Raw genomic sequence first — 23,514 nt, forward strand, 5'->3', positions numbered from 1 at the left:
ATTTTGGCCTTCTAACTTCACATTAGCTTAAAAAAATGATGCTAATGTGCCATTGGATTGGTGCTAGGAGCTTTTAAATATGCCCCAGAATATTTAATGTACAACTAACACTAATATGGAGCCCATTTTGCATGTTACACTGTCCCCTGCAAATCTGTGTTTCACTGTCGACTTTTTTATAATATAGCAAGAAAGAGAGGAGAAGTTGTTTCATTGTAGCCCTGTATCTTAGTCTGTGAATCAGAACAAACACCTACCAGGGAACAGCTAGATTCTATATGCTTACGGTTCTTGCAATGGTGTCATGTTAAAATGTCAGTTGTCACAAGTGCAGATCTTGGCTCTTCCAAGCTAAATCATGGCAGCATCTTCAGCACCTGAGAATCTTAACTTAAACAAGTCCTCTAAAGCTTTTGACTTCTGGGGACCCCTACTTTATCATCACTGGAACCCAGGAACCCTCACTAAATCAATATTAAAATCAGGGGGTCCCCCACTGAGTCATTACTGGAAGCCAGAGAGACCCAGGCAAAAATACAGAAGCAAGCATTCCATCAAACATATACACAGATGATAACACATTTTATTTAATTTGCAAACAAATAAAAAAATAAAAAATGGAATAGAAGGTTGGAGCTTTTCTAAATTCAACTGAAGTCACATATCAGCAATACTATATTCTGTTTGATGCACCTGCACCACTCCTACGAATCAAACTAAGATACAAATTTAATTTTTAGCCCCCAATTTCAAATTACTTGCCATTTACAGTACGTTTTAAAATGTTCAATTGTACTTTTAGTCACTTTCTGAATATACACTTTATCAGTCTGTTAATTAGTCAATTTTCTAAGCAGTCACGTACCCCTTGAGAAGCATTTGCGGACCCCAAGGGGTGCCGGGACCACAGGTTGGGAACCACTGCTCTAAAGCTACCAGGAGAGGAGGGGGGATTATATTTCCGCATAATCTCCACTGTGTGTGTGTGTGTGTGTGTATACACCAAAAAAGAAATGGTGTGTTTAACACATTCGTGACACTGCTGCACTTGAATGCACTCATTTACTGATGTTTTCATGGGTGATTGCGCAATGCAGGGCAATTTAGGGCCGAATTTTAGAAAAGTGGTGCTGCATCCAATGGAGCGCCACTTTTCTTGCACCCCCTATGGCCCCCTAAAGCCTCCTTGTGTGCACCGTATTTATGATACGCCGCACCATGGTGGTAGTTAGAACAATAGCTTCAACATTTTTGACACTATTGTGGTGCTTTGCTACACAATCAACAAAAAAACTAGTGTAGCAATGTGCAAGGAGCCCATTGATTTAAATGGGTGTGTCATTCTAACGCCTGCTCTGAGCAGATGTTAAAAATGATGGAAAAAATGTTGCAGTGAAATCTTTTAATTTTCACTGCACCATTTTTTCAGGCCTCCTAATGGGGGCCCCTACCCCTTGCAAACATAATGCCTGGTGCAATACATGCATTGCGCCACTTTGTAAATATGGCACTGGAAAAAGACCGCCTTAGCGCCGCATTATCGTAAAATGTGACGCAGAGGTGGTGCAAAATTTGCACAACGGGCTCTTAAATCTGCCCCTTAGTGCTCTGCAATCAGGACTTTAAAATGGCTACTAACTGAAGCTAACTCTTGTGTCGTAGAGCATCGTGCAAGTGCTATGAAGCACCTCAGCAAACCAGGACCTCAGTGTTTTACTGGATAGCAGCGTTCCAGAATTTCTTGGCACAGAACAATAAATATAAATAAGGAGGAGTGCATTGGAATGATGGCATAGCAATAGTTTATTTGAGAAAAAGTATGCAAGAGAGAACGGTGAGGTGCTTCTCTGGCCAAGGAGTCCCACAGAGCACTCTTTCCTACCTGACATTCCTGCACACTCCACTATGACATTAACTGCCCCTAATATTCCACCCCAAACAACAAACCCAGCAATGGAATAAATCAAGCTGCAGCACCCTATTCCCCCCCCCTTGAGTTGAACTACAATGCAAAGAAATAGATGTTTGCACAGGAACACACATACATTCAAACAAACACACACACCATGCATACTGTAGCCTCACATACTATACAACACTAGAGATAAAATAAACAAAAAGTTTAGAACCCAGTCAATAAGACCTAATGACTCAAGTCCCATTCTTCTGCACTGACTGTTTCACATAGCTTTGGATGACAGACATTTTCCATTCTGATTCTTATCCACATCTTTCATGCCTCCACAGTCCCACTAATATTGGTAGCAAGGTTGCACTATTATGTGGTATGACTGGGGAGTCTTACCATGTAATACTAGCATGTTACCCAGTAGTGGACCTCGGGTTCACACTAATAAATCTTAGCTCATTCCTGGTAATGTGGCAAAGAGTAGTCGGGCTACTTACAGGAACATGTGTAAAGCTTTTCACCATACCAACGTGGACAATAAGTAAATGACACAAATCGAAAGAAATCCAACTCTAATTTAGAAAAATAAAGCTTATTTGTATATACATTTAGACACCAAAACAAGCTTATAAAGTTACACACAACCGGAGTTATGAATTTTAGAAGCTTTGGAAAACAGGTTATTTTCTCTGTTTAAATGGCTCCCATTGAAGTCAATGGAGGAAATCAATGTGTGCACTCGGGCACTTGTAGGGTGAGCGCCGGGGGGCCCACTTGGACTTAAAGTCCTGCGAGGCCTTAGACTAGGAGTCATCAGTCAGTTTCTTGTTAACCTGCCCACGGAGTCCAGGTGCAGAGGTACTTTGGCTGTTCTTGGTGCTGACGGGTCCCCGGCTGCTGGTGTGCTTGCACGACTAGGCAAACAGGTACTTGAGGGTGGACACACGCTCTGCCCGTTGCATGTGGAGGTTTTTGGGGGGCCTGGACCAGGAATCAAAAGTTGGAACTTCGCCATCACGTCCGGTGGCTCTGGGTGCAGAGGTGGCTTCTATCTGCCAAACACAGGAGCTGGTTGCACCACAGCTGCTTTGCAGCTCCTCTAGAAGTCATTTTATTACGGATGTAGAACTGCAGGAGAGGGGTCGTTGCTGGCATCGGTCTCTATGCTGGGGTCTGCTCTGGAATAGGTGATGTGCAAGTGGCCGTCGGTTTTTAGATTGGTGACAAACAAGACTTGGTAGCTGAAAAGGTGTTACGCTGGTACTTCGACAACCTGAGGTCGTCTGGCAGGTAGTAGAGGCTTTAAACTTGGCAGGGACCTCATTCCCACTCTTTGGATGATGGCACTGAGGGCCTGATTCCAACTTTGGAGGACGGTGTTAAACCGGCCCAAAAGTGGCGGATATACCACCTACCGTATTACGAGTCCATTATATCCTATGGAACTCGTAATATGGTAGGTGGTATATCCGTCGCTTTTGGGACGGTTTAACACCGTCCTCCAAAGTTGGAATCAGGCCCTGAGTTTCTTTAGGCTCACTTAAACAGAACCTCCCATGTTGCAGTTCTTTGACTTCAGCATAGCATTTACTCCTGCAGTTTATAGGGGACTGATACCACCAATCAGCGAAGTCTTTCTGGGCTTCTTGGTGTCTGCTGGGGTCCCTTTGGCTGAGACCAATGAGCTTTCACCTCGGGCACAAGCTGGTCACTCAGTTCCAGTGATTGTCTCCTTAGGTCACTTCTGGGTCCTCTCTTCATGCTGCAGCTGGAGTCCAGGTGCTGTTGTTGATTATGATGTCTTCTTTGTGCCTCTTCTTCTTAGCAAATAAGAACTAAGGGTCTGGTGTCAGGGGAGTCCCTTAAATCCTAGTTTAGGGGGCGTTAAAGGTGTGGGGGACAGTGGTCAATGGGCTTCTGGTCTCTGCGGCTAGTCTGCCCCTGCAGTGAAACTTCCTGTGGGTTGATGTCACTCTCTACCCAGGACCCAGTACTCCTAAGGTTTGCCAAGATGGCAGAGCCCTTCCTTGGGTGTACAGACCTCCTAACCCATCCTAAAGGTGTGGCTAGCCTTTTAGAGGTGTATGCCTCCTGAATAGCTAATTTCCCGCTTGTTGGGCTGGGCAATGCGGGAAGAGCTTTGTCCTCGGGTGGGAGACAAGTAATGAGACTTCAAGGGTGAGTGAAGCCTTTGAGACTCACCGCCATGGATACCTTTCACACGAGCCAGCCTGGGAGGGAGGAGGTGTGACCTCCTGCCTGCCCAGGCCCTTTGTCTCCATTCTATAGAAGTGCTAGCACAACCAGCAGGAGGGTAGACTCTCATCTGTGTTGGCAGAGACTCAAGAGAGCCCCCCAAACCTCAGAGAGCTTGATAACTTGGTGGGCATCCTCTAAGGGTGTCACCTGGGCTTATGCTAGTTAATCCTGAGCATGGGCATCATGCTCATGGTTAAAAAGAAAGATGTTTGATACTAAACAAGGCTGGGCGAACACGGACCTGGACTTCTGCAAACTGCCACGATGCCAGTCCATGTTATCCTATGGACCGCTGGTTACTCATGGTAGCATTACGTTTTCATATATGCTCATGCATATACATCCTCACTCATAGTACAGTGCACCCTGCCTCCTGGGCTATGGAAGGCCTGCCTTAGTGGAGGGGTGACTGACCTGTACTATGGGCAGTAAAGGGACTCTGCCTGCACCTGGTGTGGGCAGAGTCGCACTCAAGTAGCAGGCTGCTCATGCATGCTGACATGGCAGCTCTGCAGTCTCACTTTTACTTGGGTCACTCAGGGTGGCACAATCAGTGTTGCAGCCCTGGTGACCCCTTTACTATTCTTGCCCTGGGTACCAATGGTACAAATTACTAGGGACTTACAGGGGTGGTAAAGTTCTTGCCAACTGGCCTATGCAATTTGACATACAGTTTAGAGGAAAGAGCTTAGGTAATAAGGTCTGGTTAGCAGTCCTCAGTACACTAGCAGGTCATAAGCAACAGCATCAGCAGACTAAGTGGGGCAAAAAGCGGAGGGGGCATCCGCAAAGAACCCAGTTTCTTACAATATCCTTGACAGTGGAGCCTGATAGACATCTGAAGCATTCTTTGGTACATACCAGGCATCCTTCACTGTAAGTTATTTTGTAAATTCATCTCACACACCCTGCTGAACTTGCAGTACTTCTCCTGTAAGAACACTGACTCCTACTTAATGTCTTCTCTTTTTAATGCAAAATATTATTTTCAGAACGAAAAAGATGTTCAGTGTAACAAATGTTAAAAAAAACATGCAAATGTCGACAACACAGTTTTCTATTAGATGTTTGGGAGGATGATTATTGCCAAGAGTCATAATCTGTCTCCTCATCACAAACCCTTCTAATAAACCCAAAAGAAAATCAGTGCAGTGTCTGGTGCACGAGATGGTTTGCAGAAAGATCTGGTTCCAGTATGCTGCTGTCGGAATATAATCTGACATTATTCGTATCCTAAATATTGTCTATAAAAATGCCCCGGCTAGAGCTAATAGAACATCTAGACTGAACGGGACAATATTTTTAAATTTAGTAAACAATATTTATATCAGAAGACAGTTCTTCATTGGAAAATTCAAACATACGATTGCTGGCAGATGACTGCATAAATCAACAGTCAAAGTGGATTAAAAAATGTATGGGAACCAATGCTGTGCTCAGTGAGGGTGAGGTGACTGATCGTGGGAGGGGGGTCAAAGGCATGGCTAAAAGAACAAAATATTCTGTAACTTTTTTTGGTCTTTAACCTTCAGGCAACTATGTATAAAATAACGCACAGCTTAAATGAAAACTAAATGCAAGTTAAGTTAATCAGTGGGAAATGCACCCTCATTCATTATGAAACCTCTGCAAGGTAATGCACTGCAGAGGTCTGTGTGTAACCAGGCAGCCACAACATTCAAACCTGGTTGGTGCAGAGGAGAAAATGAATGTGAATTGTGAATGTTTAGTACTATGACGTCAGACTGTGACAGAACGCACTGTGAATATGTAAGTAATGACTTTAAACTTGCATTGCACACATTTTAAGATTGGTTGAAACAAAATGTGCAAAATAGTTTAAGATAAAGAAGTGTTTTCAATTTTCAGATTTTACTAATACCCAGACTGTATGTATGCAAATTATTTTCTAACTTTCTTTTAAAAACACATACTTTACATCTCAGATGCTAGCTCCCTTGAAATACCACTCAAAAAGAATATATCTGTGCCACTAGGAAGTTTCAAATGATTTTTTTAATTAAAGCCAATACCGGTTTCCAAGAACCCTTTACATTTGCAGATTGACCAGTTGCCACATTTGCATTTCTTTCTAGGAAGCATGTACTTGTTGTTTGGCTGCCTGCCCCTCCCTCTATTTCACAGCATAGGAGACTCCCTGCCTTACATTTCAGCTGAAGCATTTCAGCTACTGGAATTCACCTTCCCAGGACAGGTGTCTGTTGACATAAAGCAGGAGAGCTATTTTTCTTAAATTAAAAAAAAGTATGGGCCTCTCAGATTCCACCTACTTTCACCACTGCTATAAATGCAACACATGCAAGACGGGGGGAGGATTCATATTTTATGGAAAATAATAAGCAAAATATGGAGATTTGTGAGGCAAACAAACACTTGCGATGGTGACTGGTGCATAAAAGGCAGAAGATCAGTGCCCCCACTGGCACACTCAGAGGTGAGACCTAGCTTTGAGTGACAGAAATGTGACAGCCAAAGTGTCAACTCTGGCAGTTTTCCTGCCTACATTTTCTTGGCCTGTGAGCTGACAGGGCAAAAAGAGATCAGCACGACAATGATAGATGTGGCCAATTCTAAGAGAAGCCAGGATAGAGTGGTGGTCGCAGAATTTCTATCTCTATGCCAGTGCTTGCTTCTGAATGAGCTGATATGGCTGTCAGTAGGTTCCTCACTGGAGAGTCAGAAGATGGAGAAATGCACAGTGGTATAATGCAAAATTATGACCCTCCCAAGCAGAATATGATAAAGGACACCTGAGTCTCCCAGATTGCACAGATATTAATTGGTCTTGGGCTCATTGTGGGCCCCATGAAAGGCTGGGGGGGCACCCTAATGTGTTGGGGATCCCCTGCTGCATTGGAACTGCAGGGACCTTATGCCCCTGCCACGGACAATCTGACACATTGGATATTGTTTTGCTGAACCTCTCTGTCAGTAATATTTAATTAACAGTGTTGCAATTCTGTTTCTGTATGCTTGGGAAAGCAGAGTGGCTTTCCTGAGCATTTAACTGTTGTTCATCCCATGCCATTGCACACAGTCAGCCAAGCATGCACTAGCATGGCTTAAGGGCTAAGGGAGCCTCCTTCAAAACAAGGACCCTGCGGGACCTGTGACCGCAGGGACCACTGGTACACCTCTGGAAACAGATGTCAGCTCCAGTTGCCGGAGACTTTTCTGAGGGCTTTTTTAGACAAAGCCCCTCTACTGAGACGCCAGGATGTTCTTAGAGATGAGGATGCAATGTGATTTAACAACAGCAAATCTTTAGAGTTTAAGATACCAGTGGCACATTGATGCCATAGTTACCATGCCTCTAGCCTTCTAAGCCATATCACACTGCAAAGTAAGAAACATGTGCAGCAAACATTCTATCAAGTATTATAGACAAATACATGTACAAAAAACAGATTGCCCCAAAAAGATAACATTGCAGAATTGTTTTTCTGCTGCACACTTTAGGGAATAACCGTGATCTAGACTTTTTGCTTCCTCCTCTTATTTTTTGCTGAATTTGTTTTTGTTGTCTTTAGGACTCTAATCTGTGCTAAAGTGTTTGTGATTTCTACTTTAAACATGGTAATATTGGCTGATACCCAATTGGCATATTTAATTTACTTGTTAGTCTCTAGTAAAGAAGCACTGCATGTGCTCAGGGGCTGTAAATCAAATGCTAGTAGTGGGTCTACCTTCTGCAGCACCGATTGTGCCACGCACTTAAGTAGCCCTTTAAATATGTCTCAAGCCTGCATTTGCAGAGCCTGTGTGTTCAGTCCTGAACTGTCATTTTGACCTGGTAAAATAATCCTTTTGTAAGGCCCACTCCTTCTTTTTTTCCTTTTTAGTACACATATGTCACCCCTAAGGTAGGTCCTGGACATGTACTTTTAAGTTTTATATGCCCTGGTAAGTGAAAAAGTCCTAAATTTGTTTTTCACTACTGTATGTTTTATCTCTCCCATAGGATAATATTGGAGTAGCCTTATTACATTTTTGTAAATGTAATTCCCAAATGTGAAGAGCTGACTAAATCATGTTTGGTGTCTCTGGAATCCTAATTTAAAATCCTAACATTTGGTGAAGTCAGATTTTTTATTACAATTCTGAAAATGTTGCTCTTAGAAAAGCTGCATTTCCTTGCCTTTGCCATTTGGGGCCTGATGTATGAAATTCCTATTTTGCATTTCCTAAATAGCAAATACTAAGAAATTTCTATTTAGGAAATGCAAAAAGGGAATGTGCAAAAATAGAGATTTCCTAGTAGGAAATCCCACAGACTAGGTATCTCTATTAGGCAATCACTATTTAAGAAATACTACACCATTCGCTCCTACGGGCTTAAAGGCTCATAGGTATGAATGGTTTTGCATTTCCAAATTAGCAATTTCCTAATAGGAAATCTCAAATTAGGAAATGCAAAACCAAGGGGGTCTAGGGGCATACGGTCCCCCTTTGATACTCCCCCAAAAAACATGGTGCACATGTAAAGCGCACAAATGCCCTGGGGGCATTTGAGCACTACATGGCACTTTAAAAGGTGCATTCTGAGTGAATTTTGTTAAACATGCACATGATTACCATTGACGTGGAGTGAAAGGTAATAGCATTTCCTAAATGCCCATTTTGCATTTAGGAAATGTTTTGTAATGCTTCAAGTACATGTACTTAAGAAAATCTAAATTTTTGATTTCCTATTTGGGAATTGCAAAATGTGATTTCTACTGGGAAGAAATCACATTTTACGATTCCATATCGGCCTTTGTACATCTGAAAAGGCAATTTAGAATTTCTTAATAGACCAAAATTGCCATTCTGGCCATTAAGAAATGCAAATTTTTTCGTACAACTGGCCTTCGGTGCCTGCAGCCTGTCTCTAGTCACATGACTGGGTGTAGTTTGCAGTTGGGTTTTGTGTATTCCTCCTAGATAACCACACACATAATGGGAGCTTAGGTGTGAATGGATGGGCCATCATTTGCAGAATGAGAGGGAGAAGCTGGGCCCAGCATCACATACACCTGAATAAGCTGTGTCCTGTCTCGATACAAAGTACATTGACACTTCAGCCAGTTTGGAGCCAGGACAGGGGAGGCAGGGCATTTGGGCACTTCTATGGCATCACTCTAGAAGCCTATCCCCACTTTAAAGGCACAACTGTGTATAAAAGAAGAACCTCAGACACCACCACTTCAGTACACATCTGGACCTCTGGATACTCTGCCAAGAAGAAGGACTGCTGTGCTGCTACAAGGACTGCCACTCTGCTGGACTGCTGCTGTATAGTAACTGCTTCCATGCTGTGCTGTCCTGCTGCCCTCTTGCCCAGGGAAGAAAAACTTGGTCTGCAACTCCATCTTGAACCCAGGACCCCTGAGTGACTCAAAGGGTTTGTCTGCTGACCTCCTGATTGAAGCCTCAGAGACATGACAGGCTCCACAACAGCTCCTGGTCCCGTCTTCAGTGAGTTCCTGACCCTATAGAGGTACCTCTCAGGATTTGGGATCTTGATGTGATTCTTAAATTCAAGCTTTTGGGCTTTCTGTGACCGTAAGTGGACCCATTCATAATGGAATTGCGCCTCTTGCACAGAAAATCACCCGAGCGGCTGCAAGTCTGTCTCTTTGCACTGAAAGCATCAATCGCCCACATGGAGCGCCAATGCGAAGCTCCAGCCCAGCTGTTCGGGATGCCTGGTCTGCTCCTGGCACCCCACCGACCACTACCAGCAACACTCTCCTGGCTCCTGGTGATCTTCTTCTGTGCAAATGGCACTCTTGTCCCAAAACCTGAGAATGTAAAACTTCAGCTGGACTAATCTGGGACTATATCCGACCCATGCTCAATTGTAATCGACCTGAAAGTTTGTATTGGGCCCTGTCTAAAGTGACCAGATAATTGCGGTTGGCACTTTGTGTTTCTATGTGCTAATTTATAGTTTATTCTTTAAACATTCATAACTCCTGTTCTACTGATGTGATGTTTGTCATTTGATCTCTCTATGTTTCTAACGTGGTGTGGGATCTGCTTCTGTGCTGTTTTCACTGTTTTTCTGTTTTGAGTGTTGCACAAATAGGTTACACATTGCCTCTAAGTTTAGCCTGACTGATTTGTGCCAAGCTGCCAGAGGGTTTAGCAAAGGTTAATTTGGGGATGGTTGTGCCTTACCCTGAGTAGGATTGTTGTTGCTGCATGACCGGGGCTCACACCCCAGTCAGCCAGTAACCCAGTTGCCAACAAGTACCATAACAGTGGGTTAGAGTAACATTTGTCACCTGTAGCGCCTAGAAATAGCTAAAGTGTGGGATGTACAAGAAAAAACTATTGGCTTTGCAAATGCTGTTTTCTTTTAGCTGGGCACCACAAAAGTGGCTCCATCTGTGGCATCCATTTTTAATTTCATTTCTAAGGGCTCAGTCAGAAATATTAAAAAACAATTGGTGCGACAGCCATCTTTCATTGTGATCTCTTTAAATTTCACAAAATGCACAAGTATCCATGGTGGTCATCCTTGAATGCTTATTGGCAGGGAATTATATTTTCCTAGGTAACAGTAAAGAGATTGAAAAATAAAAATAGTCATCATGCATGATTTGACCTGCCTAAACTCCGGGAATGATATTTTACTGCCTAGAGATGAACCAGTTCAACAATAGAAGTAGCTGTAAATCCATGACATAAGCGTCCTTATCCCAGCAGAGGCAGAAAATTATCTAACATTAAAATGTATTCCTCACAATAAATTCTCGTTGGTTAATAGCCCTTGTTATATTCTGATTCTAGGATTTTGTGTGCAATAAAAATTACAATAAATAGTGTTGGTTAAAAATAGTGATGTCCAATGTCACATATGGGCTGATTTATATATTTGGCAGTTAGGATACTCTGTTACAACACCAAGATAATAGTCACACCGGAGAGGCTGTCGGGCGTTGACCCCTAGTCGTGTCGACCTAATTTAGATGGGTGGAATTTGAAGTCAGTTTTCAATGACCATCACCACCAGGAAAGCCCTCTCAGTAAGGGGTAGTGAAAAGTGCTAAATGTTCCCTTCGCAATGGAAGGACACTTGCATAGCGAATGGGCATTTTTAAAATTTTCAAAATAAAATCCTGTTCTCGATTTATTTATTTTTAAATAAAAAAACAAGTTTGACAGATGACTCCGTCATGTTGACTAACCCATGCACAAAACTTTAAAAGACATTGACAGGACCCGCCGTGATGGCAGTCCGTGCCAATGTTTAAGGAATGACTGGCCAACAGGGATTTCTCCGTCTGCTGAATCATAAATCAGTCACAAAGTTCTTTATTACTTTTATTGTGTGTATAAGTGTTGTTTGAATGGGATATGGTTATTAACCACTTATTTTTTATTTACACTGTTTCAGTTGTTTTGAACCAAGAATAAACAATAGCAATAAATACAAATACATAAACAAAAATAGCTTACATTATTTTTGTGGAAAGTAAATGCTCCGGGAAAATGTTTCTGCATTTCTCAGAATTAACAGGTAGATTGGCACTTGCACACATAGGGACTTACACAGCTTAAAGAAAGGAAGGTATGTAGCAACCTGTTTAGGATGTTAACAAACATCAAAGCAGGTGCTCATTTCCAGGCTTCCCCGGGTACATACCTTTGGTTTCACAAGGAGTCTTACCTCACTGAGGGTGGATGCAAACTGTATCTCCTGCAGCTTGAATGATGATACACACTGAAAGGTGACGGTAAGGACCACCCCCAAGGAGCCCAGGTGCAGCCGACATGCCTGGAATAATTCTGCATTGTTGGATTCCGAACATTCCAGAATGTCCCCTGATGCTGTCATCATTGTCAGGGATGTCACCTTAAAGAAAGCAGATTATCAGCATATATTTCAAAATCTACAAAATGAATTGATAACACATTCAAAAGGTATATACAAGTGGTGGATCCAACATGGTAACACAGCAAAACAAAGTAAACAACAAGCCAATTTCTATCAATTTGTTGAATATAGCATTCATGAATAAAATGGGTGCAATTGTGGTGCAGGATCCATTTTAACATGTTTTTTCACACTGTATAGATTCAACAACTGCTCAAGACCTAGGGGTTGATTAGGAGTTTGGCAGTCCCAATGCAGGACCACCAAACTCATGGGATAGACACCACAGCCATGGCCGTGGTATCCTCCCCACCCTATTACAAGGTTTCTGTCACTCTGACTGGTGGAAACCTTGACAGAGAGTGTTCCCGCCGGTCAGTCCGGCAGAAACTGTGCTACAAGATAGCACTCAGCTCCCTTTAAGGCACCAAGTGCTATACAATAGCACAGAGGGGGCAAACCAGCAACCCATAAAAGTGCACGGTCTGGAGAGCTTCTCTCCAACTTTTATTTGTAAATGTTTAACAGCTTTGCCAAAATCATAATTCATTTTCCTGTCTTTCTGCAATTGTTTTCCTCTCACCTTTGTAATCCTCATCATTTTATCAACCTCTATGTCACTCTTTTTGTACTTTCTTATCCAAGGAGGATCAACTACTGTTTAGGGAACACACCATTTTAGTGAGACAAAATGAGTTTCCCCTCTTGTAGAATGAGAGGTAAACTAGTACTCTTCTACATGTTTTTTTGACTGCTTGGACCACATCCTCTCCATTACACCTTGCTATTTGTATAGTTTCTTTCAAGGTCCTATTAAATCTTTCCACCATCCCATTGGTTTCTGGGTGATACGAAGCACATTTCTTATGCCCAATTCACCTTTCTCCCCAAAATGTTTCCATTTCTTTGGAAGTCAGTTGTAACCCATTATCTGTTAATATCATTCTAGGGTTACCCTCCCTGGCAAGCACCACTGACAGAAACTCAATAACAGCCTTTGTACTAATTTCATTTGTCAATCCTACCTCAGGCCATTTTGATTGCATGTACATCAAAACCAACAAATATTTGAGAACACTACCTACATTGATAGGTCCTACAATATTCAGTGCAACCTCTTCCCATACATCAACAGGAATCTCACGACAAATCATTGGTGAAGTCCTAATTTTCAAATTTGTATCACTCACTCTGCACTCACAATACTCAATAAGAATTCTTTCTATCATTATATTCATTCTTGGCCACCAATATACACACCTGAGACGTTCTTTGGTTTTACTTATTCCTTGATGACCCTCATGAGCCAGTTGAATCAATCGACTTTTAATAGCTTGAGGTGGAACTAGTCTACTACCCTTCATTAAAATTCCATCCTCCACTGACAATTCATTAAACATTTTCACAACAAAAAACAAGAATTTCTTCTTTTTCTTTCACGTATTGTCACCCTTTATTACAAAATCACACATTTTTCTGACTACTTCATCCTTCTCCAACTCAGTCCTCCATTCATCGTCAGTCACACAACCCATTGTTACACTGCACACTTTAAATTCGTATTCCTTCCACCAAGTATCGGTATCATCTCTTTCTCCAGACCCTGTAGCCAGCCTTGAAAGGCAATGAGCAACTTTGTTGTCCACCTCTGGCAAATAAGAAACAATAAAAATGAATATCTTGCAGGGCTACCATCCATTTGCATATTCTAGATGAAATATTGTCTAGACCCTTTTTCTCAAAAGCCTCTTGCAAAAGCTTATGATCTGTGCACACCACAACCTTCATACCACCTAGAAATTGCTGATTTTTTTTATAATGCCCAATACAATGCCAAGGCATCGCTCTTAATTGTTGAATATCTCACTTTTGCCCCTTTCAACGATCTTGATGCAAATGCTATTTGTTAGACCTGACAGCCTTAGGGTAGTCACCCCTAACTTTTTGTCTGCCTCCCTCCACTTTTTGGACACTGTTTTTGCTGGTTTATAGACTCTGCGCACTTTACCACTGCTAACCAGTGCTAAAGTGCATATGCTCTCTCCCTTAAAACATGGTAACCTTGAATCATACCTGATTGGACTATTAATTTACATATAAGTCCCTAGTAAGGTGCACTTTATGTGCATAGGGCTGGTAAATTAAATGCTACTAGTGGACCTGCAGCACTGGTTGTGCCACCCACTTAAGTAACCCCTTTTCCTTGTCTCAGGCCTGCCATTGCAAGGCCTGTGTGTGCAGTTTCACTGCCACCTCGACTTGGCATTTAAAAGTACTTGCCAAGCCTAGAACTCCCCTTTTTCTACATATAAGTCACCCTTAATGTGTGCCCTAGGTAAACCCTAGAGAAGGGTGCTGTGTAGATAAAAGACAGGACATATACCTGTGTAGTTATATGTCCTGGTAGTGTAAAACTCCTAAATTCGTTTTTACACTACTGTGAGGCCTGCTCCCTTCATAGGCTAACATTGGGGCTGCCCTCATACACTGTTGAAGTGGCAGCTGCTGATCTGAAAGGAGCAGGAAGGTCATATTTAGTATGGCCAGAATGGTCATACAAAATCCTGCTGACTGGTGAAGTCGGGTTTAATATTACTATTCTAGAAATGCCACTTTTAGAAAGTGAGCATTTCTTTGCACTTAAATCTTTCTGTGCCTTACAATCCACGCCTGGCTGGGCTTGGTTGACAGCTCCTTGTGCATTCACTCGGACACACCCCAAACACAGGGTACTCAGCCTCACTTGCATACATCTGCATTTTGAATGGGTCTTCCTGGGCTGGGAGGGTGGAGGGCCTGCTCTCACACAAAGGACTGCCACACCCCCTACTGGGACCCTGGCAGACAGGATTGAACTGAAAGGGGACCTGGTGCACTTCTTAGCCACTCTTTGAAGTCTCCCCCACTTCAAAGGCACATTTGGGTATAAAACAGGGCCTCTGCCCTACCTCATCAGACACTTGCTGGAGAAGAAACCTGAACCAGAAACTACATCCTGCCAAGAAGAACTGTCTGGCTGCTCAAAGGACTCACCTGTCTGCTTTCTACAAAGGACTGCTGCCTTGCTGTTGCCCTGCTGCCTTGCTGAACTCTTGTCTGGCTGTGAAAGTGCTCTCCAAGGGCTTGGATAGAGCTTGCCTCCTGTTCCCTGAAGTCTCAGGACCAAAAAGACTTCTCTCTTTTACTTGGACGCTCCGTGCGCTGAAAATTTCAACGCACCGCTGGTTCCGCGGCGAGAAAAACGCCGCACACCGACGCTGATCAACGCGACGCTCTTGGGACGATCGAAAATCCGACGCACGGTCTCGCAAGGACAACGCCGCCCGACCTCTAGAGGAGAAATCGACGCGACGCCTGCCGTGAGACCGTAATTTCAACGCGCAGTCCCGCAGATCGACATCCAGAGGAGAAATCGACGCGACGCCTGCCGTGAGATCGTAATTTCGAAGCGCAGCCCCGCAGACCGACGCGCAGCCGGAGAACAAGCAGGAAAATCCACGCACAGACCCGGGACATCTGGTAATCCCCACGATCCACAGAAAGAGACTGTCCGAGCGCCGAAAAATGACGCCGACTTCCCCGTGTGGAAAATAACGACGCAAGTCCGTGTGTGCTGGTGAGAAATCGACGCACACACCCTTTTTCCACGCACCTCTTCTCTTGTGGCCCTCTGAGGAGATTTTTCCACTCTCAACCAGGTACTTGTGCTTAAAAGAGACTTTGTTTACATTCTAAAGACTTAAGACACTTCATATCACTGTCCTGTGATATTTCTACAATTTTCCATTGCAACTTTATTCTTTTTGACCTACAATTATCCTGATAAATATTATACATATTTGCCTAAACACTGTGTGGTGTATTTTTGTGGTGCTATATGGTGGTATTGTATGATTTATTGCACAAATACTTTACACATTGCCATCTAAGTTAAGCCTGACTGCTCGTGCCAAGCTACCAGAGGGTGGGCACAGGATAATCTTGGATAGTGTGTGACTTACCCTGACTAGAGTGAGGGCTTTTGCTTGGACAGAGGGTAACCTGGCTGCCAACCAAAAACCCCATTTCTAACATTGGTGATCAGCGGTGAGGATAGGACTTGTATTTGTGCAGTGACATACAGTAGCTAAGTATTTCACTACCTACCCACAGTTGAAGGTCAACTTGGTTTTTATCTCTTTTTGAAAACCCGATTCATTTCCTGACAATTTTCAAAAACTAAATCCTCACTCAACATGTCTCTGACTGGGTCTCAGACAGGGGACTTTGACCTAGTCCAGTTGGATGCATATACGGTCAAACAACTAAGAGGATTCTGCAGGGCATTGAGGGTACCCACCCAAGGGGCCTCCAGAAAGGAGGACTTTCAAGTGGCGCTGAGGGCCTGGGCAGAAGCCCATTTAGAGGATGATGAGGAAGAGGAGCCAGAACATGGTCCCTCAGAGGAATTTTCACTATCGGTAGATGGTGTTACCACTGCAATTGTGCACCCTTCCAGACCAGGGAGCAGTGTCTCCATGCAAAGCCTGACCGCAGAGGAAAGGAGAGAGGAAAGGGAGTTCCAATTGCAAATGGCAAAACTGAAAATTGAGGCTCAACAGGAGGAGAGGAGGGCAGAGAGAGAAGCCAAACAAGCTGAGGCTGAAAGATCAGCCAAACAGATTGAAGCTGAAAGAACAGCCAAACAGATTCAAGCAGAAGCTGAAAGGGCAGCCAAACAAGCGGAAGCTGAAAGAGCAGCCAAACAAGTGGAAGCTGAAAGAGCTTTGGCTGAAAAGAAACTATTGTTGGCTCATGAACTGAGTCTCAAGGAGCTGGAGATCAAGGCAAGACAGTCTGAATCCAGCAATAATGGTGGCAGTATACAGACAGGACCTGCTGGAGAAAAGAAGGTTCGTATACCCAAAAATGTGGTGCCCAGTTTTGTGGTGGAAGATGACATAGATAAATGGTTAGCTGCTTATGAAGTTGCACTAAGGGCTCATGAGGTTCCTGAAGGGCAATGGGGGGTAGCTATGTGGGGTTATGTGCCGCCATTGGGGAGGGACACACTTCTCACATTGGATCCACCGGATCAAAACACATACCCACTTCAGGAAGCCACTTTACTTGCCAAGTTTGGGCTGACCCCTGAGGAATACCGTCAGAGGTTCAGGGACAGCACCAAACAAACCACACAAACATGGGTAGATTTCTTTGATTTCTCCAGTAAGGTACTGAATGGATAGGTGCGGGGCAACAAAGTAGCAGATTATAAAGGTTTATATGACTTAATTCTGAGAGAGCATATGCTTAATGTTACTTATACAGATTTGCGCCAGCACCTAGTGGATAGTAAGCTGACTGATCCCAGGAAGCTTGCTGAGGAGGCGGACCTCTGGGTTAGCACCAGAGTGTCCAAGAAGGTACCTGGGGGGGACTCCCACAAAGGTGGTCAGGGTTCCCAACAGAAGAAAGAGGGGGGAGATAAACTTGCAGATAAGGAACTCTCTAAAGGCCCCCAAAAGAATTCCCAGGGAGGGGGTGGCAACCCTTCCTTTTCCAAATTTGGGAAAAAGCCAGGGACATATGACAAGTCAGGGAAATCTAGCTCCAAATGCATGAAGTGTTACCAGTATGGTCACTACAAAGGCGATCCACAGTGCCCCAAGAGGGCACCGTCCACTACCGGACAGGCACCTGGGTTGACTAGTGTAGCGCTCGGGGGGGAGATGGACCCAACTAGCTTTGGGGAGCAAGTAGAGATTTCCCTAGTGTCCCTGGGAGAAGGAGAAATGGTGCTTAAGGCCCACATGCCCAGAAATACTTCCAAGTACCGGCAGTGGGTCACCATTGATGGGCAGAAGGTGGAGGCTCTGCGTGACACAGGAGCCAGTATGACTACTATCAAGAGTCAGCTGGTGTCAACAGAGCAGATAGTACCTAATACATTCCACCAGGTCAGAGTCGCTGACAATCGCGAGAGTCACCTAACGGTGGCTCTGGTTCCCTTTGAGTGGGGGGGGGTCTCTGGTACTCTGAAAGTAGCTGTGAGTCCTGCCATGCCTGTAGATTGTCTGTTAGGCAATGACCTTGAGCACACTGCTTGGAAAGAAGTGGAGCTCAGGTCTCACCTGGAGATGTTAGGGTTACCTGAGTGGGTCTGCATGACCACACGGTCTATGGCTGACCGAGAGGGAGGTCAAGGGCATCTGGAGCCTGGAACGATGGCCCAGAGAGCTGCCAGGAGGAGGGACCAGGGGTGCGGGAAACCGGCCCCAGCATTTCCCACAGTGGCTGATGGGGCTCCTGAGGAGAAGGCTCCCGAGCCAACTGGGGAAGACATTGCCGCCCTGGGTGACTTACCTGAGCTTGCTGGCTGGCAAGTTGAGGGTGGACCCACCAGGGAGGAATTCTGCAAGGCGCAGAAAGAATGTCCCACTCTGGAAGGTTTGAGGAAACAAGCCTCAAACCAGGCAGCAGGCGACGCCTCTGGCGATCACCACCTATATTGGGAGAATGATCTCCTCTACAGTGAGCCTAAGGTTCCGGGCTTTGGGGCAGCACGTATGCTGGTGGTCCCCCAATGTTACCGAACCTTCCTACTGGGTCTGGCTCACGACATTCCCCTGGCAGGACATTTGGGGCAGGGCAAGACCTTTAACAGGCTTGTCACCCACTTTTATTGGCCCAAAATGAGGACACACTCAGATAAGTTCTGCAGATCCTGTCCTACCTGCCAGGCCAGTGGTAAAGCAGGAAAAAGGGTTCAAACCCCCCTGATTCCACTTCCTGTCGTTGGCACCCCCTTTGAAAGGGTGGGCATCGACATTGTTGGTCCCTTGGACCCCAAAACTGCCTTAGGCAACAGGTTCATCCTGGTTTTGGTGGACCATGCCACCCGTTACCCAGAGGCAATCCCTCTGAGGACCGTAACTGCACAGGTGGTGGCCAGAACCCTGATGGGGATATTTACCCGTGTGGGATTCCCCAAGGAAATACTGTCTGACAGAGGCACTAACTTCATGTCTGCATACATGAAGTCTCTGTGGGATGCGTGTGGTGTAACTTACAAGTTCACCACACCCTATCACCCCCAGTCGAATGGTCTTGTGGAGAGATTCAACAAGACCCTGAAAGGCATGATTGGTGGCCTCCCTGAGGCCATGAGGCGTAAGTGGGACGTCCTCTTACCATGCCTTCTCTTTGCTTACAGAGAGGTCCCCCAGAGGGGGGTAGGGTTCAGTCCCTTTGAACTTCTCTACGGGTACCCTGTCAGGGGACCCTTAAGCATTGTCCAGGAGGGATTGGAGAAAGCTCCAAAGACACCCCCTCAGGATGTGGTCAGCTATATGTTGGCCCTCCGCAACCAGCTGACCCGCTTCTGGAAAGAAGCCCAAGATAACCTTGAGGCCAGTCAAGAGGTGATGAAACAATGGTATGACCAGAAGGCCACCCTGGTAGAGTTTCAACCTGGAGACAAAGTGTGGGTAATGGAGCCAGTAGAGCCCAGAGCTCTCCAGGACCGCTGGTCTGGCCCATTTGAAATAAAGGAGCGGAAAGGGGAGGCCTCTTACCTAGTGGACCTCCAAACCCCTAGGAATCCCCTAAGGGTGCTCCATGTGAACCGACTAAAAGCTCATTTTGAGAGGTCGGAGATCAACATGCTTCTGGTCACAGATGAAGGAACGGAAGAGGAGAGTGAACCTCTCCCCGACCTCCTCTCTGCCCAAGAAGGTGATGGGTCAGTAAGCGCGGTCATTCTGTCTGACTCCCTGACTCTAAATCAGAAAGGAGACTGCTATGAGCTGTTGGAGCAGTTCTCCCCCCTGTTCTCCCTTACTCCTGGACTGACCCACCTCTGTGTTCATGATATTGACACTGGTGACAGTCTCCCTGTGAAAAACAAAATTTACAGGTTGTCGGATAAGGTGAAGGCCAGCATCAAGGAGGAGGTCTCCAAGATGTTGACTCTAGGGGTTATTGAGAAATCCAGTAGTCCCTCGGCCAGCCCAGTGGTATTGGTCCCTAAGGCTACTGCCCCAGGTGCGAAGCCAGAACTCCGGTTCTGTGTGGACTACCGGGGTCTCAACTCAGTCACACGGACTGATGCTCACCCCATCCCCCGAGCTGATGAGCTCGTGGACAGGCTAGGCGCTGCCAAGTTCCTGAGTACGTTTGATCTTACTTCAGGGTACTGGCAGATCGCCCTAACTGAGGGGACCAAGGAAAGATCCGCATTTTCAACCCCGGATGGCCATTACCAGTTCCGGGTGATGCCGTTTGGGTTGAAAAATGCCCCCGCTACCTTCCAACGGTTGGTTAACGGGGTCCTAGCTGGCAAGGATGCCTTCTGTGCAGCCTACCTGGATGACATAGCTGTCTACAGTTCCAGCTGGGAGGAACACCTGCTTCACCTCAAGGAGGTGCTTCAGGCCCTGCAACAGGCAGGCCTGACCATCAAGGCCAGTAAGTGCCAGATTGGGCAGGGTTCCGTGGTGTACTTGGGACACCTAGTGGGTGGTGGCAAGGTGCAGCCACTCCAGGCCAAGATTGAAACTATCAAGGCCTGGCAACCACCCCGAACGCAGACTGAGGTGAGAGCCTTTCTAGGCCTCACAGGATACTACCGCAGATTTGTCAAGGGCTATGGTACCATTGTAACACCCTTGACAGAACTCACTTCCAAGAAACAACCTAGGTTGGTGAATTGGACAGAGGCTTGTCAGAAAGCCTTTGACGCCCTGAAGGAAGCCATGTGCACGGCCCCGTACTCATGGCCCCTGACTACTCCCAGGAATTTATCGTGCAGACAGACGCTTCAGAGCATGGCATAGGGGCAGTCCTAGCACAGCTGAATGAGGAGGGCAGAGATCAACCGGTAGTCTTTATTAGCAGAAGGCTATTACCACGGGAACAGAGGTGGAGTGCTATTGAGAGAGAAGCTTTTGCTGTGGTCTGGGCACTGAAGAAGCTAAGACCCTACCTGTTTGGGACTCACTTCCGGGTTCAGACAGACCACAGGCCCCTCAGATGGCTCATGCAGATGAGGGGTGAGAATCCAAAACTCTTGAGGTGGTCCATTTCCCTACAGGGGATGAACTTTACGGTGGAACATCGCCCAGGGGTTGACCACGCCAATGCTGATGGTCTCTCCAGGTACTTCCGCCTTAGCGATGAGAGCTCCCAGGAGGTCGGGTAGCTCTCCCCACTTTCAGCTGGGGGGGACACATGTTAGACCTGACAGCCTTAGGGTAGTCACCCCTAACTTTTTGCCTGCCTCCCTCCACTTTTTGGACACTGTTTTTGCTGGTTTATAGACTCTGCGCACTTTACCACTGCTAACCAGTGCTAAAGTGCATATGCTCTCTCCCTTAAAACATGGTAACCTTGAATCATACCTGATTGGACTATTAATTTACTTATAAGTCCCTAGTAAGGTGCACTTTATGTGCATAGGGCTGGTAAATTAAATGCTACTAGTGGACCTGCAGCACTGGTTGTGCCACCCACTTAAGTAGCCCCTTTTCCTTGTCTCAGGCCTGCCATTGCAAGGCCTGTGTGTGCAGTTTCACTGCCACCTCGACTTGGCATTTAAAAGTACTTGCCAAGCCTAGAACTCCCCTTTTTCTACATATAAGTCACCCTTAATGTGTGCCCTAGGTAAACCCTAGAGCAGGGTGCTGTGTAGATAAAAGGCAGGACATATACCTGTGTAGTTATATGTCCTGGTAGTGTAAAACTCCTAAATTCGTTTTTACACTACTGTGAGGCCTGCTCCCTTCATAGGCTAACATTGGGGCTGCCCTCATACACTGTTGAAGTGGCAGCTGCTGATCTGAAAGGAGCAGGAAGGTCATATTTAGTATGGCCAGAATGGTAATACAAAATCCTGCTGACTGGTGAAGTCGGGTTTAATATTACTATTCTAGAAATGCCACTTTTAGAAAGTGAGCATTTCTTTGCACTTAAATCTTTCTGTGCCTTACAATCCACGTCTGGCTGGGCTTGGTTGACAGCTCCTTGTGCATTCACTCAGACACACCCCAAACACAGGGTACTCAGCCTCACTTGCATACATCTGCATTTTGAATGGGTCTTCCTGGGCTGGGAGGGTGGAGGGCCTGCTCTCACACAAAGGACTGCCACACCCCCTACTGGGACCCTGGCAGACAGGATTGAACTGAAAGGGGACCTGGTGCACTTCTTAGCCACTCTTTGAAGTCTCCCCCACTTCAAAGGCACATTTGGGTATAAAACAGGGCCTCTGCCCTACCTCATCAGACACTTGCTGGAGAAGAAACCTGAACCAGAAACTACATCCTGCCAAGAAGAACTGCCTGGCTGCTCAAAGGACTCACCTGTCTGCTTTCTACAAAGGACTGCTGCCTTGCTGTTGCCCTGCTGCCTTGCTGAACTCTTGTCTGGCTGTGAAAGTGCTCTCCAAGGGCTTGGATAGAGCTTGCCTCCTGTTCCCTGAAGTCTCAGGACCAAAAAGACTTCTCTCTTTTACTTGGACGTTCCGTGCGCTGAAAATTTCAACGCACCGCTGGTTCCACGGCGAGAAAAACGCCGCACACCGACGCTGATCAACGCGACGCTCTTGGGACGATCGAAAATCCGACGCACGGTCTCGCAAGGACAAAGCCACCCGACCTCTAGAGGAGAAATCGACGCGACGCCTGCCGTGAGACCGTAATTTCAACGCGCAGTCCCGCAGATCGACATCCAGAGGAGAAATCGACGCAACGCCTGCCGTAAGATCGTAATTTCGACGCGCATCCCCGCAGACCGACGCGCAGCCGGAGAACAAGCAGGAAAATCCACGCACAGACCCGGGACATCTGGCAATCCCCGCGATCCACAGAAAGAGACTGTCCGAGCGCCGGAAAACGACGCCGACTTCCCCACGTGGAAAATAACGACGCAAGTCCGTGTGTGCTGGTGAGAAATCGACGCACACACCCTTTTTCCACGCACCTCTTCTCTTGTGGCCCTCTGAGGAGATTTTTCCACTCTCAACCAGGTACTTGTGCTTAAAAGAGACTTTGTTTACATTCTAAAGACTTAAGACACTTCATATCACTGTCCTGTGATATTTCTACAATTTTCCATTGCAACTTTATTCTTTTTGACCTACAATTATCCTGATAAATATTATATATATTTTTCTAAACACTGTGTGGTGTATTTTTGTGGTGCTATATGGTGGTATTGTATGATTTATTGCACAAATACTTTACACATTGCCTTCTAAGTTAAGCCTGACTGCTCGTGCCAAGCTACCAGAGGGTGGGCACAGGATAATCTTGGATAGTGTGTGACTTACCCTGACTAGAGTGAGGGCTTTTGCTTGGACAGAGGGTAACCTGGCTGCCAACCAAAAACCCCATTTCTAACACTATTGCAACCACTTCATTACCTTGCCTTTGTTTAAGCACAGCTCCAAGTCCCTTTTCACTCACATCCATAAGTAGTATAC

General features: G+C 45.6%; 1 protein-coding gene across 1 annotated transcript in view; it reads right to left on the reverse strand.

The window, feature by feature from the left end:
- The window catches only part of LOC138295433 (L-gulonolactone oxidase-like), a 605,777-nt gene that overhangs the window by 290,058 nt on the left and 292,205 nt on the right, over window positions 1–23,514 (reverse strand). The window contains exon 6 of the mRNA XM_069233730.1: window positions 11,847–12,032. Coding sequence (XP_069089831.1) covers window positions 11,847–12,032 — 186 coding nt within the window. The remainder of the gene's footprint in view (window positions 1–11,846; window positions 12,033–23,514) is intronic.

The sequence above is a fragment of the Pleurodeles waltl genome, chromosome 5, assembly GCF_031143425.1.
Source record: "Pleurodeles waltl isolate 20211129_DDA chromosome 5, aPleWal1.hap1.20221129, whole genome shotgun sequence".
Lineage (NCBI taxonomy): Eukaryota > Metazoa > Chordata > Amphibia > Caudata > Salamandridae > Pleurodeles > Pleurodeles waltl.